The sequence below is a fragment of the Bos mutus genome, chromosome 24 (genome assembly GCF_027580195.1).
Source record: "Bos mutus isolate GX-2022 chromosome 24, NWIPB_WYAK_1.1, whole genome shotgun sequence".
NCBI classification, from domain to species: Eukaryota; Metazoa; Chordata; class Mammalia; order Artiodactyla; family Bovidae; genus Bos; species Bos mutus.
This window is the reverse complement of record NC_091640.1, coordinates 48,371,083-48,387,741: the sequence shown is the minus strand read 5'-3', so window position 1 is coordinate 48,387,741 and position 16,659 is coordinate 48,371,083. Positions and strand designations below refer to the sequence as shown.

General features: G+C 48.7%; 1 protein-coding gene across 6 annotated transcripts in view; it reads right to left on the bottom strand.

Annotated features, from left to right (window-relative positions):
- CTIF (cap binding complex dependent translation initiation factor) overlaps nucleotides 1-16,659 on the bottom strand; it is a 323,017-nt gene that overhangs the window by 225,398 nt on the left and 80,960 nt on the right. For all 6 annotated transcript variants that reach the window (XM_070361994.1, XM_070362000.1, XM_070361995.1 and 3 more), the window contains exon 3: nucleotides 2,318-2,389. In XM_070361994.1, coding sequence (XP_070218095.1) covers nucleotides 2,318-2,389 — 72 coding nt within the window. The remainder of the gene's footprint in view (nucleotides 1-2,317; nucleotides 2,390-16,659) is intronic.

Below are 16,659 nucleotides of genomic sequence, written 5' to 3'. Positions count from 1 at the left end.
TGTCCAGTGCCACGGGCCATCCATGAGGGTCAGGCTACGAAGCCTGCCTGCCTTGGGACATCGGGAAGTAAAGCAGGCTTACATTCTGAGAGCCTGTCTCCCCTTCCTGGTGCTCCCCCCTACAATGGACCTATGCTCAGTTCATCCTGACAAGAAAGGACTCAACATAAGCCTTTTACAATTTCTTCTTTAACTTCAGTTGCACTTCATCTTGCATTTCATTCATCCTCTGCTTACCCCAAGCCAACTGTTCAGCTGGGACTGAGGGGCAGCTGGTCCTCACTGTGCCAGGGTACCCCCTTCCCACAAGTCCTGGCCCTGGTGAAGGAGGATGAGAAGGTTGGGTGGTATCACCGACTCAATGGACAGGAGTCTGAGCAAACTCTGGGAGACAGTGAAGGACAAGGAAGCCTGGCGTGCTGCAGTCCATGGGGTTGCAAAGAGTCAGACACAGCTTAGCAACTGAACAACCACAGGCCACATCCCCACCCACTCTCCTCCAGGCGGGGGGCACCAGCTGTGAAGGGACAGCTCAGCATGAAGGAGGCAGATGAGAAGCGCGTGGGAGGATAACCGTTCTCTTCCGCCTCGAAACACATACGGACTGATGGGAAAATGGGACCAGAGAGGGCAAGTAGGGACAAAAGACAAAGGAGAAGGGAACAAAAGGAAGATTCCAGAAACAGACACCTACTAACAGAGAGCTGTTTTTTTGGCCTCTCACTCACCAGCCTCTTATGTCCCCATCCAAGACTTTCAACCCTCCCCTGAAGCCCTCTCTCTGATTCTTGAGTCCTCAAATTCAAGACTACCTTTGCCACTCAAGAGTTAAGGGGATCTTCATGTAGGAAACCCCAGATACTAGTGATCGGTGCCTCTGACACGCCAAGTCTTAGGCCAAGAGCTGGAGGGGCTCAGGAATATAAACAGGGTCCCGGACCAAGCATCAGCAGTCTAGGGAGGGGGACAAAAGACTTCCTCAGAAGGATACGTGTGACAGGAAGACAAGGAAAAGGGCCAAGGACAGGGCAGGCGAGAGACCTGGGGTCAAGTCCCAGCTTGGTCAGGTCATGACATCTCCGTAGACCTAATTTCTTTGTCTGCAGATGGCGTGGAGAAGCTAGGACACTCAGAGGCCATCGAGCCTTATGGTTTCTATACGAGGAAGCTGAGGACAAAAGAGAACTGCCACCGAGTTTGCGGCAGAGCACCTCACCCAGGCGGTATCACAGTGTCCTACTTAAGAATCAGCTGGACACGCATGTGAGAGAGCTGCCCAGAACAGCTGTCCCCCCACAGCATGGTACAGCAAAGCCTGACACCTAAGAAAGACCCAGAACTTTCTCTTAGGACAGACCACCTTCCCTCAGGAGAGAACAGAGGAGAGCTGGTTTCAGCAGCAGCACGGACTGAAGTCAGACATAAGCAAGTGGGCCTGGGCAACGTGTCACCGCAGCCGCTCTGGAACTGGGAGCGAGCTACTACTGAAGTCCGTGCGCCTCCCTTATCTCTCTGGACAGGCACAGCGTGAGAACAGATGCACGGCGTTCTCAGCCTCCGACTCCACCATCTTCCACAAGTAGAATAAGATCTCAACAAGGACAGCTCGACAACCAGCGGGTATGTGGGACCTGGGGGGTTACCAGGGACAGTTCTCAAGAAGCAGGTGTCTCCTTCCCTCCCAGTCATAGGACCCGCTTGGGGGTTCTCTTGGGATCTCACAGGGAATCAGCAGGGGGCGAAGTAGGGGGCTCCAGCCTGGTCCCAGGACACTGGTTGGCTTCCCTCACCCCCACGGGCTGCCCCTCCAGGTCCTCTGCAAACCTGGAGCAAAAGTTATCTCCGAAGTGCCCCTCCAGCACCAAAACCCTAGGAGACCCATTATTCATAGGCTCCATCACCAGTGCTGATGTGTGAGCCTCCAGTTCACTCATTTCACTGCTGTATAATATTCCACTGTGAGGCTGTAGCATCCATCACTCACTTCACTCCTGTGTTACATTACACTCTAAGGATTATTTATGCATCATTTATCCATTCCCCTCTCAATGGGTCATGAGTGGTTTGCAGATGTTTGTATTATAAATAACGCTGCTACTGAAAATAAACCTTATGAACCTATGTGTTCTGGGGAGCGGAGGCTTCACTGTGGGCTGGATATTCAGGGAGAACTTTCCAGATGGCAGACCACACTCCTCGTGTGCCACTTCTTGCTCTCCCCACATCTCCACCTCTCAGGAGCACCAAAGTGAGCAGCCCAGGACCCCAGACAGACACGAGCATAAGCCCCTGCCAGAGCACAGAGTTAGTTCCCTACCTGCTGCGGGGGTGTTCGTCCTCGGGAGAAGGAACAGCTGCTGTCCAGCTGCTCAGTGCAGTCTGCCGTCCACTGCAGGGGAGAAAGGAGTGGTCAGTGATGGCAGGACACACGGGCTCATCCTCACTCTGCCCTGGCCCCCCAGGCAGGGTCCCGCCCTGCTGAAGTATAGCCGTTATAAAATCCTGCTCGGCCATGTCCAATGACAAATCCTTCTCTACCAGCAGGTCCGAGTTGGCATCTCCAAATTCCATGGAGGTGACCCTTTGGCATATGTGTGAGGAAGCAGACTCATTTTCCTTTGCCTAAGCCCACCAATGTGATGAAGATCCAGCTACATTCCAAAGCCAACCAGACACCACCCAGGGTAAACAGGAATTTTAATAAAACGGCACCATGTTTGACCACCTAACCCTGTTTCAGCCATACCAGCCCCTACTTCAAGAAAGTGAAAACGGCTCAGTTGTGCCCGACTCTTTGCTGAAATACACAGTCCGTGGAATTCTCCAGGCAAGAATACTGGAGTGGGTGGCCTTTTCTTTCTCCAGGGGATCTTCCCAACTCAGGGATCGAACCCAGGTCTCCCGCATTGCAGGCAGATTCTTTACCAGCTGAGCCAGAAGGGAAGCCCAAGAATACTAGAGTGGGTAGCCTATCCCTTCTCCAGCGGATTTTCCCGACACATGAATCGAACCGGGGTCTCCTGCATTGCCAGCGGATTCTTTAACCAACTGAGCTATCAGGGAAGCCCTTACAGTGTCAAGGTTGGAGCTAAAGGTGAGGCACGGATGTGGGGATCATCCTGTACACCCAGCCCCTAAATACGGTGAACCTGTGCGCTGACAGGAGGGTACGGCACCGGGGAAGAGCCCCGGACTGGCCGTCAGGAGCCCAGCTCAAGCCCAGTCCCACCACTGACCTCATGAGAGCTCACAGGCCTCTCGTGCGCCCACCGTGGTCTGACCACCAGCAGTGTGATCGTCCCCAGACCCTGCCACACAGTGGGTGTTTGGCCCCACCCTTCACCCGCTCAATCACTCTCTCAGGACAGGACCTGTCTTCTCCATTTGGACGAGCCCTCCAAGGGAAGTTTAAGAGTCACTGAAATCAACGTTATCTCCCAGACTCCACTTTGTCACCGATAACATGGGGACAGCAAGACTGGCTGACTCTGCAAAGGTGGGAATGAAGGGCCTTTGTAAGCCATAAAAAATCTGTACATAGGCCTGGTGGTCCAGTGGGGAACATTCCGCCAGCCAGTGCAGGCGACATGGTTTCAATCCCTGGTCCGGGAAGACCCCACATGCGAAGGGACGACTAAGCCCCTGTGCCTAAAGCCAACGCTCCGCAGTAACAGAAACCACTGCAGTGAGACGCCCGCTCACCGCAACTAGAGAGCAGCCCCAGCTCGTCGCACCTGGAGAAGGCCTGCATGCAGCAGTGAAGACCCAGAGCGGCCATAAATAAATACATCTAAAAAGAAAACCTATGCATAGATCTAGAGTAGTAGTAACAGTACAGCTCGTCCACTGTAATGTGCTATCCAGGTATATGGAGGTGCTTGTACTATTGTCTTAAATGTGAGGTAGGCTCTCCAGCTCATGTCGAACACTGACCTCGACCTACAACCTGTATGAGTCACAAAAACCAGAGGAGCCCAATCTCTGTTTGACATACTTGGTCAGAACTGTGAGTGAGTGTGGATGGCTCAAGGCCATCACCAACCTGGATGTGTAAAACCTTGGCAAGACACACCCTCAAGACTGTGGGTCAAGGATGTGACTTTTGTATAAGAAAGACATTTTATTACAATGCTGATGATACAGGCTGGTACAAGTGTCCTCTACAGCCATGGTGGCCAATAAATAGGAACCACAGATGTAATTTTAAATGATTAGCCAGATTTAAAGAAGGAAAAGAAAAAGGTAAAATTAAATTTAACAATCCATTTATTTCAATAATTACTTAACATAAAAATGATCAATAAGATATTTTACATACTTCTCTCCATACTGAGATTTTGAAATCTGCTTAGAGCTTGTCAATTATTTTTTTTTATTATTTATTTAGCTATTTATTGGCTGTGCCATGTGGCATGTGAGATCTCAGTTCTGGACAAGGGATCAAATCTGTGCCCATTGCATTGGAAGGGCAGAGTCTTAACCACTGGACCACCAGGAAGCCCAGAGCTTGTCAATTTTTCAAGTGCTCAAGAGCCATACATAGCTAGTGTCATACTGGACAGTCTGGCTCAGTTTGAAGGACAGGTAAAGGCCAGGCACCAGTCCCCGAAGAGTGTGCCCTCCAAGCCGCTTTCATCCCTGCTCTGTACTGCAGAGGGGCTGGACCCTGCAGGCTCAGGGGCTTCCAGTTGGGTTGGCCCAGTGGCAGACAGGAAGAAGAGAGGGAAGCCCTGAAGTTTCTCCCCCTTCTCTCTGTGCCTCAGGCAGCGTTACCAGCAGCAACTGGGTCTCTGCAAGGCTCCAGCCTCACCAGATAGGCTTCCTGTGCAAGACCTCTAACCCTGTGCTCTGGCAATACCATCTCCACCTGTTCTGCCTCAGGCCTGGAGGAGGCGATGGCTTCCTGTGGTTGTTTAGTTTCTCATTTCTTTTATCATCTGGATAATCAACTCCCTGGGTTATATTCCCTCTGTCTAGATACTTGTAGTTTCAAAGCATCTCTGCAAAGGTATTTATTAAATTATGGGGGGAAAAAAAAGAAAGAAAATGAGAAGTCCATCAGATACCACCTTAAACCAAGTGATCAAGGATAACATCATCTGTAATAAAACATATACCCACCATGGACTTCCCAGCATAAGGCCCTGAGAAGGGCCATGTCGCTCTTGACGGGTTCTTGCCAAAAATGCAGTGTCAATCAGGCAACCCAAACTGATGAAATTTCCAAAAATAAATGACCTTCAAAAGTGTCAGGGTTGTAGGGATAAGAAAAGACCACAGGAGTGCCACAGGTTGGAGGAGAATAAGAAAGCAAGACAATTAGATGCAAATTTGGATCTTGGAACAGAAAAAGGACATTAGTAGATACACTGGTGATTTTCGAGTAAAATCTCATTGTACCAACGCTAATTTCTCAGTTTTGATCATTGCACTATGGTTACATAAGATGTTCATATTAGGGAGCAGGCCCATTGGAACACCTGTACTATTTTTGTGCATCTGCTATAAGCCAAAAGTAACTTCAAAACAAAAAGTAATCCAGGGACTTCCCTGACAGTCCAGGGCTTAAGATGAAAGATTCCATGCTTCCACTGCAGGTTGGGGAACTTAGTTCTACCCCTGGTCGGGGAACTAAGATCCCACATGCCGCATGGCATGGCGAGAAAAAAAAAGTAATCCATGTATGTATGTACGTGTTTAGATATATACATTTGTGAAATATTTGGACTACTGTAAAAACAATCCCTCTGCTTTACTGCTTCCCATACTTGACGGGTATCTCCCTTCCAGGCTGGAGCCTGACTGAGAGAAGGGAGGATGCTCAAGATGCAGAGTGACTAACAGCCAGGAGAGAACTAGATGCCACACGCCTCGTCCCATCCCAGGACAGCCTTGCAGAGACAGGTTTCCTCCCGTGGGGCATCCCAAACACTTCAACCCCAGCTGCACACTTGCTGACGTGACTCCCCGCAGAACAGTGACCCGAGGGTGGGGGCACCTCCTCCTGGGGTCAGCGTGATCTCTGGCAGGGCAGAGGCAGGCAGCGACACTGGCTGTCCAGACAGGCAGGCACAGAGGGGAGGCCGAGGCTTCTGCACACCACGTGCCGCCTCAGCCCCTGGATGAGACGTCTCTGCTTCGACAGAGGTCACCCTCAACTTTATAGCGGCCAACCTTCCTGAGCACCTCTGCTGTGGGACCTGCACCCAGCGCTCCCTTCACAGGAGAGGTGAGATGCCCAGGAACAGTAAGAAAGGGAGGGGGGATGCAAGGCTGAGAAGGACAGTGTGCTCTCGAAGGATTCTCGTGGGAGGGAAAGCAGTCAAGCCCGGATCCCTGGAGGACAGTGAGCCCGAGTGTGGACCCAACCGGGGAATACCAGCTAGCTCAGGGGCAGGGGGTAGCAAGCAGGACCCTCCCGCTAGGCAGTCAGAGCCTCCTCCTGGGTGCACAGGGGGTGGAAGGCTTGGCGGTAGGAGGCGGGGCACGGGGAGGGGGAGCATCATCAGTGCTGTGTTAGAAGGCTGAACTGGCCGGGAGCGTGGGTGTGGGGAGTCCACTGGTCAGGAGGCTAGCGTCCTGAGTCGTTCGGGTCTCCACTGGGAGAGCAGGCAGCAGGGGAAACGGAGTGGCTCTGAGCGCATCGTATGGACAAGCAGTGAGCTGAGGGCTGATGTGTGTAGGAAAGCTAGCAAGAAAGGAAAGTCCACAGAAACCCACCACAGAGACCCAGCTGCGGCCCTGGGGAAAGCTGTTGGAGGAAGGTACAACTTTCCTGACACCCCCAAGTTAAAGTGTTAGTTGCTCAGTTGTGTCTGACTCTTTGTGATCCCCTGGACTGTAGCCCCTCCAGGCTCTTCTGTCCATGGGATTCTCCAGGCAAGAATACTGGAGTGCCGTTTCCTCCTCCAGGGGATCTTCCCGACTCAGGGTTTGAACCTGGGTCTCCTGCATGGCAGGCGGATTCTTTACCCTGCACTTAGCACCAGCAGCTGCACCCACTGGGCCCGTGTGGCACCCCACCTCCAACTCCCCAGCCACATCCGCGCTCTGCTGCTGCCTGAAGCCCCTGGGAGCTCTCCCTTCCCTGCTCAGGGCTCCCGACCATCTGCTGGGATCCTGCTGCCCAGCTATCTTCTTCCTGCTTAGGCTGAAGCCACCACCCTCTCCGTCCCCTTTGCCTTTAATGAGCCACTGCCTAGAGAAAACACAGGGCTTCCCGGAATGTCCTCATCTGCATGAAATGATTCCAGAACAAGAGAAGGGCCCCCTTGGGGAACACTCTCCTCGGCCCTGCCCCCATGCCTGGGTCAGCCCAGCGCACTTCTCCGTTGGGGTGAAGGGTTTAGAGCTGGGAGCAAGTTCCCTGGGGGGTAAGGAGGCTCTCCTGAGAGGTCGTGGGACACAAAGAGGCAGGAAAGGTGGGAAATCCGTACAGGGGAACACCGACCATGGAATTCACAGAGTGGTTTGGGGCCTTCACCGTACCTACTATCACCTATTTCTTAATTTAAAAAGATGAAACAAAGACAGCACAGGGTTAAGTTTAACAAACAAGGCGCACAGACGGTTTATTCTGTACTCAAAACAGATGCTTTTATCTGCTCTTATCAGTACATTCTAAATACTTCATGCTAAAAGAATGAAAATCTGTTATCAGTCATTTGCTCTCCAGGATGGACAATACTTGGAGAGCAGACTTGACGGAGGACAGAGGACACCACTGAAGGTTGAGGGAGGAGTAAAAAGAGAAAAGCCCAAGGTAGGGAGGCTGCAGGAGCCCCTTATCAGTGGTGTTTGAATTCCTTGCACTTGCCCTTCCAGACATGGACGTGTATCAGGTGAAAGTCGCTCGGCTTTATCTGACTCTATGAGACTCCATGGACTATACAGGAATTCTCCATGGACTTCTCCAGGCCAGAATACTGCAATGGATAGCCTTTCCCTTCTCCAGGGGATCTTCCCAACCCAGGGATCAAACCCAGGTCTCCGCAGGCAGATTCTTTACCAGCTGAGCCACCAGGGAAGCCTGGACGTGTATCAAGGGCAGAGTCAAACCAGCAGGCTGTATCAGGAGGAGGAGAGGAAAAGATCAGCTGATAGAACTGCATCCATGTACAAACAGACGTGTACATAGGAACTTAGTATGTGATAAGGACAGTGTCTCACGTGAGGGCAGGGAGAGACCATCAGTAAACAATAAACACAGGGACGAGACAACCAGCGAGCTAGTGAGGGGAAAATGACCCTAGGGTCTGCCTCCTACCACACATGGACAACACATTCCAAGTTGGTTAAAATACAAGATGCAAGTTTTAAATTCCATCAAAGTCTACAATTTTGTGTTAAAAAAAATTCACAAACACAAAGACAAGTGAGAGGCCCCTTGCAACATGTACAGCAAAGGGTTCCTCACCAGGACATACAAAGATTTCATTTAAACCCAGGCACGAAGACTGCTACATACATTAACGTTCACTCCACACAGATCCCTAGGCCTGTTTATTACCCCCAACTTTGCAAACATGGAACTTGAGACAAAGCATAGCTAAGTAACTGACCCAGGGTGACACAGCCAAAAGAGAGGCAGAATGAGTAAAAGGGATAAACAGGCATTAGTTCAAAGAGCCAGTGAAAATGTTGGAAACGAAATGTATTTATGATCATGGATTCGATGCTGAACCAGACATTATTTTATTGTAGTAAAACATAATTTACACTTTAACTATTTTTAAGTGCACAATTCAGTGGCATTAAGTTCATTCACCTTGTTATTCAACCAACACCAACATCCAGCTCCAGTACTTTTTCATCCCAAACTGCAACTGCCCCCATCAAACAGTAACTCCCCATCCCATTCCTCCAAAACCCTGGTAACAACTTTTCTACTTTCATTCTCTACAGATCTGAGTATTCCACATGCCTCACAGAAGTGGGATCAAACAGTATTTATCCTCTGTGTCTGAATTACTTCTCTTGGCATAAAGTCCTTAAGGTTCATCCATGTGACAGAATTTCCTTTTTCTTTTTTAAGCCTCAATAATATTGCTGTATGTATAGACTGTATTCTGTTCATCCAATCATTCACTGATGAACAAAAGTGTTTCCACCTTTTGGCTATGGTGAGTAATACTGCTGTGAACATTCTGTACAAGCATCTGGCCAAATACTTGCTTTCAATTCTTTTGGGTATATACCCAGAAGTAGAACTGATGGGTTATATAGTAGTTCTATGTTTAATTTGCTGAGGAACCTAGATTTTTTTGTTGTTGTTGTTATAAAGGACATTATTGGGGAAACAGGACAATATAAGGTCTACAGATTAAATAATAGTATTGTATCTGCTTCATGACTATGTAAGAGAATGTCCTTGTTCTTTGTAAATACACATTGACATATTTAGGGATAGAGGGGAAATCTCTCCATATACAGAATCTATTGATCAATTGCTCTGTCGAGAGGAGAGAGAATGCAAATGTGATAAAATATTAACAAGTGGAAAATCTGGGTGAAGGATGTGCAGGAATTCTTTGTTTAATTAGTATAATTTTTATGTACATCTAAAATTATTTCAAAGTGAAAAATTATTTTAAAAGCCATCTTATCCAGGACTTCTTAATCAAGGGGGTGCCAGGACCACCCAGGGCAGGGAAGGGGAGTGATTTGAAGGTCTAGTGGGAACCACTGCTCTCACCCAACACCCTCTTTTTCTGGTGAGGGGCCCGAGAGGAGAAGGGGCTTCCTCACGGAGCCCAGGCATGGGATAGCCTAAAGGTGGGGGCTTTCAGAAGTCAGGAGCATACAAGACCGCTTCCTCTGTCCTCGTCCATGGTCTCACTGACCAGGAGAGGGGGGCCAGGGGAGGCGGGAGTGGAGACTGCCTGGCAGCTCACTCTCTCACCCACAGTGACACTCCAGAAAAATCTTGGAGTGGGGGGGCTCGGGGAGGATGCGGCCCAAGGGCTGAGATTTGAGAGAGGGAGAAAACCTTTTCCCTCCAATCTGAAGACAAACTAACAAAAAACTCAAGCAACTTTCCTATTGTGGAGGCAGCTTAATGCAGCGATTAGGATTCTGAGTTCTTTTTTGTTTCTTTGCTGTTTTTTTTTGTTTTTGGCTGTACAACCAGGCTTCCAGGATCTCAGTTCCCTGACCAGGGATTGAACCCAGGTCCAGCAGTGAAAGCGCCGAGTCCTACACTGGATCGCCAGGGAATTCCCAAGAGCCTGAGTTCTTGAAGCAGCAAATCTGAGTTCATATTCCTGCTCTGTCTCTTAATCTATCACCTTGGGCAAGTTCCTTCCTTCCTCAGACTGTTTCCCTTGCTTGTAACAAAACAAGAGAAACTGCCACAGCACAGGTTAAGGGTAGCCACCGGGAGCAAGGCCACGGGTTGGAACCGAAGACTGACCACATGCTCACCGAGTGACCTTAAGCAGCGCAGTCAGCCTCTATGACCCTCTGTTTCCTCCCCTGTGAGCAGGCAACAATAGAGCATCTTCTTCACAGCATCACTTCACTTCACGGCAAACAGATGGGGAAACAGTGGAAACAGTGACAGACTTTATTTTTTTAGGCTCCAAAATCATTGCAGATGGTGACTGCAGCCATGAAATTAAAAGACATTTGCTCCTTGGATGAAAAGCTATGACCCACCTAAACAGCATATTAAAAAGCAGAGACATTACTTTGCCAACAAAGGTCCGTCTAGTCAAGGCTATGGTTTTTCCAGTGGTCATGTATGGATGTGAGAGTTGGATTATAAAGAAAGTTGAGTGCCAAAGAATTGATACTTTTGAACTGTGGTGTTGAAGAAGACTCTTGAGAGTCCCTTGGACTGCAAGGAGATCCAACCAGTCCATCCTAAAGGAGATCAGTCCTGACTATTCATCGGAAGGACTGATGCTGACGCTGAAGCTCTAATACTTTGGCCACGTGATGCAAAGAACTGACTCATTTGAAAAGACCCTCATGCTGGGAAAGACTGAAGGAGGGAGAAGAAGGGGGTGACAGAGGATGAGATGGTTGGATGGCATCAGCGACTCAATGGACATGAGTTTGAGTAAATTTCAGGAGTTGGTGATGGACAGGGAAGCCTGGAGCGCTGCAGTCCGTGGGGTCACAAAGAGTCTGATAGGACTGAGTGACTGAACTGAACTGAACTTCACAGCATTGTTATGTAAAGTAAATTAATTGACATGGACACCCCTCCCTGTCCTTTGGTAGTTCCTCCTCAGGGTCCCAACTTCTTGGAGCTCAGTCTTTGACCCTTTTGTCTAAGCTCCCTCACTCTTTGGGTTTAAAATGCCACCCCTGTGTCACTATTTACAAATGTAAATCTCCAGGTCATTCTCTTTCTCAGAACGCCACTCTGTATATCCAACTGCTTAACTGACATCTCTACCAAAACATCCAGTACTATCCTTTTCTCTTATTTATTTTTTTATTGGAGGAAAATTGTTTTACGATGCTATGTTGGTTTCTGCCATTGTTGTACAGCAGAATCCAGTACTATTTTAAACCTCTCACATCTGAAAACTGAACTCTTGACCTCCCCAACACTGATCTTCCAGGGTCTTCCACCTCATTTCTGGAAAGTCTGTCCTTCCACAGGCTCAGGCTATTGTCAAGGCCAGTCATGCTGTCTGTGCCTTAAAGTATGAGAAACTGACCATTTCTCACCACCTCCACGGTCCCACACGGCTCCAAGCTGCCATCAACCTCTGACCTTGGCCAACCAAGGACTTCCTGGTCCCTTGCTTCCTTCCCACCCTGCCCCTTGATGTTGCTGATTGTCCACAAAGCACCCAGAGTGGCTTGATCTAACCAATAGCACCTCTCTCCTCTGCTCAAAACCCTCCAGCATCTCACTGACCAGGCCCCACAGGTGTGGCTCTTTGCCCCCACCAGACTGGCCCCAAAGCTACTCCTCAAAGTGGAGTACACTCCCACACCAGAGCTGTGTTCCTGACATCCCCTCTGCCTGGAAGGCTGGTTCCTTAGTGGTCTCACTCTCACCCTTTTCAAATCTTTACTCAAAGGTCTAAGCAAGCATTCTAGACAGCCCAGCACCCCGGGCCCTTCTTGCCTCTCTCACGTATACATCACCTTCTAACATCCTGTTTCCTTCTTTGTCTACCACCTGTCTTTCTCCCTCTGAAGGTAAGTTCTATTCATGACTTTATCCCCAGAGCCTAGAACAGGGCCTGAATTAATCATTCTTAGCTCTAATTATATTTCATTATTTAGCCAATGGTAACTGGCCGGTTTCAGCAACTGTACTTTATGCCCAAACCACCAAACAATGTATAGGAGACCAAGCTAAATAAGTAAACAAGCTAAAAGCTACATGTATGCTAGAAGCTCAACTCTTCAGAGGTATATTAAGAAAAAAATAATACACAAAAACTATACTAGTTTTTATCATAAAATTATGGTGGGCTTCTTTCTGTTTTCTGATTGTCTCTGTTTTTCTACTATTGCTTTAAAAGTAAAATAAAAATTTAACTTGTTTTTAAAAACAACTGGTAATCAGGTTTAAAAGGGCTCAGCCTCACTAAAAATCAAGGAAATGCAAACTAAAGTGACAAGAGACCATTTGTCTCAATCCACTGGTAGTCCTGTGAATGATACAACAGGCCTTCTGGAGAGCAATTTGGCAACAGCTATTAAATCTGATTCTATTTCTCAGCATCCACCTAAAGAAACACTTTTACATGTGCAGGAGGAGACACGTTCAGGAGTGTTCGCTGATGTATCCTGTATCTCCAGGGGAAGTTCTGAAAGTGATCTGAATGTCCAGCAATAGGTGAGTTGTTAAACTATGGGACATCCGTACTGTGGGTTTCTTTGCAGCCATTAAACAGAACACAGCAGATGTACAAGCCTGGAGGAATCACTAGGGCAAACAGCTAGGTGAAAAAGGTGAGTTCTCAAACAACATTTCCCCAGCTATGATATAAGATTTGGAAATCATATATTTCTGTAAGTCATTAAAAAGGTGAAGAAGTTAACTCATCATTCTGATGGAGGTAGAGGTAAGACAGTGGAATAAGGCAGTAGCTAATTAGCCTTTGAATTCTTAAGTATCATGAGAATATATGCATATAGTAATTATGTAATTAAAAATAAATTATATTTTTAAATAAGGAGAAAGATAAAATGACTCCCCATATTCAACCACCCCACAGTTCCCCTTAAATTGACTTCTGTTAAGCCTTTCATGGGAGGTCCACCATTGAGCGCTTCCTCCTTTGAGCAACCATGGCAGGGAATAAGGATTCCAAGGGCAGGAGGAAATGAGGGAATGGGATAGAAGAGGGATGAGGGAACAGTGCAGAGGGAAAGCAGAATGCAAGGAAAAATGTGAAGAGAAAGAGGGAAGGAAAATGCTGTGAGAAAGCAACTTCACACTCATCTGAATCCTCTTATTATCCCTCTCTGTAAGGTCTCTTCCCAACGCATGGCTTCCAAGGGCCTCACAGCATCCCAGAGAACTACAGGAAGTTATCTTCACCCTCACTGGCTCTTCATGTGACTTGTTACCAAGAATTCTGGGGAAACATGCTTTCATTAGACATATCTATTCTTTACAACGTCCCTACATTCTATCCTTCCGAGAGAGTAGACCTCCAGGCCCTTCACCATGGAGGGGTGGGGAAGGGAGACAGACGAGTCCACCTGTGGCTGTGGTCATCAACCTGAAAAGGACGTCAGAGTCACATGGGAGCTGACAAGAATGTCAGTGCCCAGACCCGTCCCCATTCCACTCAACTCTGGGGTGGGACCTGCCCAAGCTCCCAAGCAATTCCAATGAACAGCCAGAGCTGTGAACACTGCTTTAAAGCTTGCTGATGGTCCATAAAACCATCGAGTAATATCAGAGGTGCCAAACTTCCCTACTTACAACATTCCAATCTCTTCCTCAAAAGGTTACTGGTCAATGAGACTTGGAATCCCAATTCTCATTCCACAGGGGAAAAAAGTATACTAACCTCCCAGCAGCCTGCTAGTCACAGCCTGTACCCAGCAGGGAACCAAAAGTAGGTGGGGAAGGGGTGGATCCCAGGACCCAGCTCAGCCACCACCATGCAGTGGGGTTTGGCTATGTCCCACCTCTGCATCTCAGATTTTCTCTTCTGCAGAACAGAGCCATCACCTCCCTCCTCCCAAGGACAGAGTAAGGACAACTTTCAGGATGTGCTTTTGCGGACTTGGAATCCACTGGAAGGGAGGCACTCTTAAAATGTGTGGGGTAATTTTAAATTGATATCCCAAACATGTTGGGAAACAGAACATACATTCTCTGGGTTACTCATCTAGGATAAAAAGGAACCTCTCTCTCTTCTTCTCTCCCTCCCATCCATCCATCCATCCATTCATTTTCCTTCCTAGTTGTGGGTGGGGCAGGGGCAGGGGGAACACCCTCTACAAGCATCTCGAGGTATTTTCTTCCCGAGAGTCAACTGTCATCTCTCAGATCCTAAAAAACGACCTCACCCACTGAAAAGCAACATTCTTCTCCACTCCCTCAAGTCTTCTCTAGGTTTCCAAGATTCTTAACAATTTTCTCTCCCAGAAACATCAAAACACCACTGCAGACAGGCAGCCTGGGACATTCTCTGAGGTTTTTTTTGTTTTTGTCTTTGGCTTCCCTTTAAAACAGTCATCAGGTTAAGCAAAAACAAGCAAAAGTGCTTTAGCAGAAAGATTTCCCATTAAGTGGTGTCAATAAAGAGATTGTGTTTTTTCCGAAGAAGTAGTTATGCCGACACTTCTAACCCTGGCCTTGCTTAGAGTCGCCACAGCTGCCCCCTCCCCTGGAGTCTGGACTCCAGCTGTTTAGGGTTGTGGGGGAGTAGTTGGTGGGAGCAGGATTGGAATGTACGCCCCTTGGCCAGCAGCGCACAGGCGGACCCCAGGATCCTGCCAGGTGCTTGCATTCTTCCAGGGAACCTCAGGGAATGCAGGCGGCTTAAGGAATGCATCTAGATGGCGCAAGTGTTTTCCACACTCTGCCTCACAGCTAGCATCTGTTTAACAGCTGCTCCAGATGTGGATATCCGGGCATGGCTAGGCCCAACCTATCCCAGGAGCAGGAGCCGGGACTGCAGGGCCCAGATTGAGGCTCTGTGTCCTGAGAGCTTAGCTGGTCCTACAGAGAGGGCAGAGGCACTGGGAAGGCCCCTCCTTCCCAATTCTCCCTGATGGGAACGGAGATTCTACCACTCGCAAAGTGCTCCCCTGGGGTGAAGCTTCACAGCTTCCTGAGACCCCTCTCTTGGAAGAGCCCATTTCACATGGAGGAAACTTCAGGGGATGCTCTGCTGGAGGCCACAGGAGTCCCCTACACCGTGGGGGAGACAGGCAGCACGTGCCAGACCAGCCCCGTGCCTCTCCGTGGGGCTGGAGCCAAGGCCAAGCCCTCTCATCTACTCAAGGCCTTTGCTCCAGCAACCAGCCCCTCTGCCCTTGACCACTCCCATCCAGGCTTATGCCTCCACCGCCTTTGATGACATCTTCCTGACATCCCATTTACAACTGCAAACACCTCCTGACCCTCATCACTCCTCACACTCCATTTTCTCGATTTATTTTCCCCCAGAGCAGTTGCCATCCACCACCGGAATAAGGGCCACAAGGGGTGAGCTCCTCCTCTCTTTTGCTCACTCCCGGGTACATGGTCCTAGGACAGCGCCAGGTGCAGAGCAGGTGTTCACTACACACTTGCAGCTTGAATACTGAACAGATTACAGGCTCGCTACTTCCTGTGATCTTAGAACTTCAAGGACACCAGGAAAGCATCACATATATTTCCATTTCTCTCTCAGGGCTGATCTTCCTTTCCCTACCCTCCAATGGGGATAAGGCAGGCAGCACCATGGCTTTGAAACAGGAAGGAAGGGGACAGAGCGCAACCTCGAGAAGAACAACATAAGTCATGAAAGTGAAAGTCGCTCAGTCGTGTCCGACTCTTTGCAACTCCATGGACTGTACAGTCCATGGAATTCTCCAGGCCAGAATACTGGAGTGGGTAGCCTTTCCCTTCACCAGGGGTTCTTTCGAACCCAGGGATCCAACCCAGGTCTCTCCCACATTGCAGGCGGATTCTTAACCAGCTGAGCCACCAGGGAAGCCCAAGAATACTGGAGTGTGTAGCCTATCCCTTCTCCAGGGGATCTTCTCAACCCAGGAATCGAACTGGTGTCTCCTGCCTTGCAGGTGGGTTCTTTACCAACTGAACTATCAGGGAAGCCCCAGAGTCCACATACCAGGGAAGCCATATAGTCACAGGACATGACAAAAACCGATTAGAACTACCTAGATCCAAGATGGTGAAAGATTCAACTTCCAGATTCAACTTGAGCCTCATTATATCTTCATTGTAATATATTAGCTAAATAAATCAGCACCATAACAGTTCAGAGCTAACCCTGAAAGGCTAAATAGTGGGCAACGGCCCAATGCCTGGAAATCCTTGCCCTCCCTCCCACCCGAAAGAGTTAGAATCCTCCCACTCATTAGCCTGTGAAATTACCCAGCCCATAAAAACTAACCAAGCCATACTTCAGAGCCTCTGGTCCTCCAAGATGGCCCACACTCTGTGGAGTATGTTTCACTCTAAATAAATTCACTTCTTACCTATCATTTTGTCTCTCA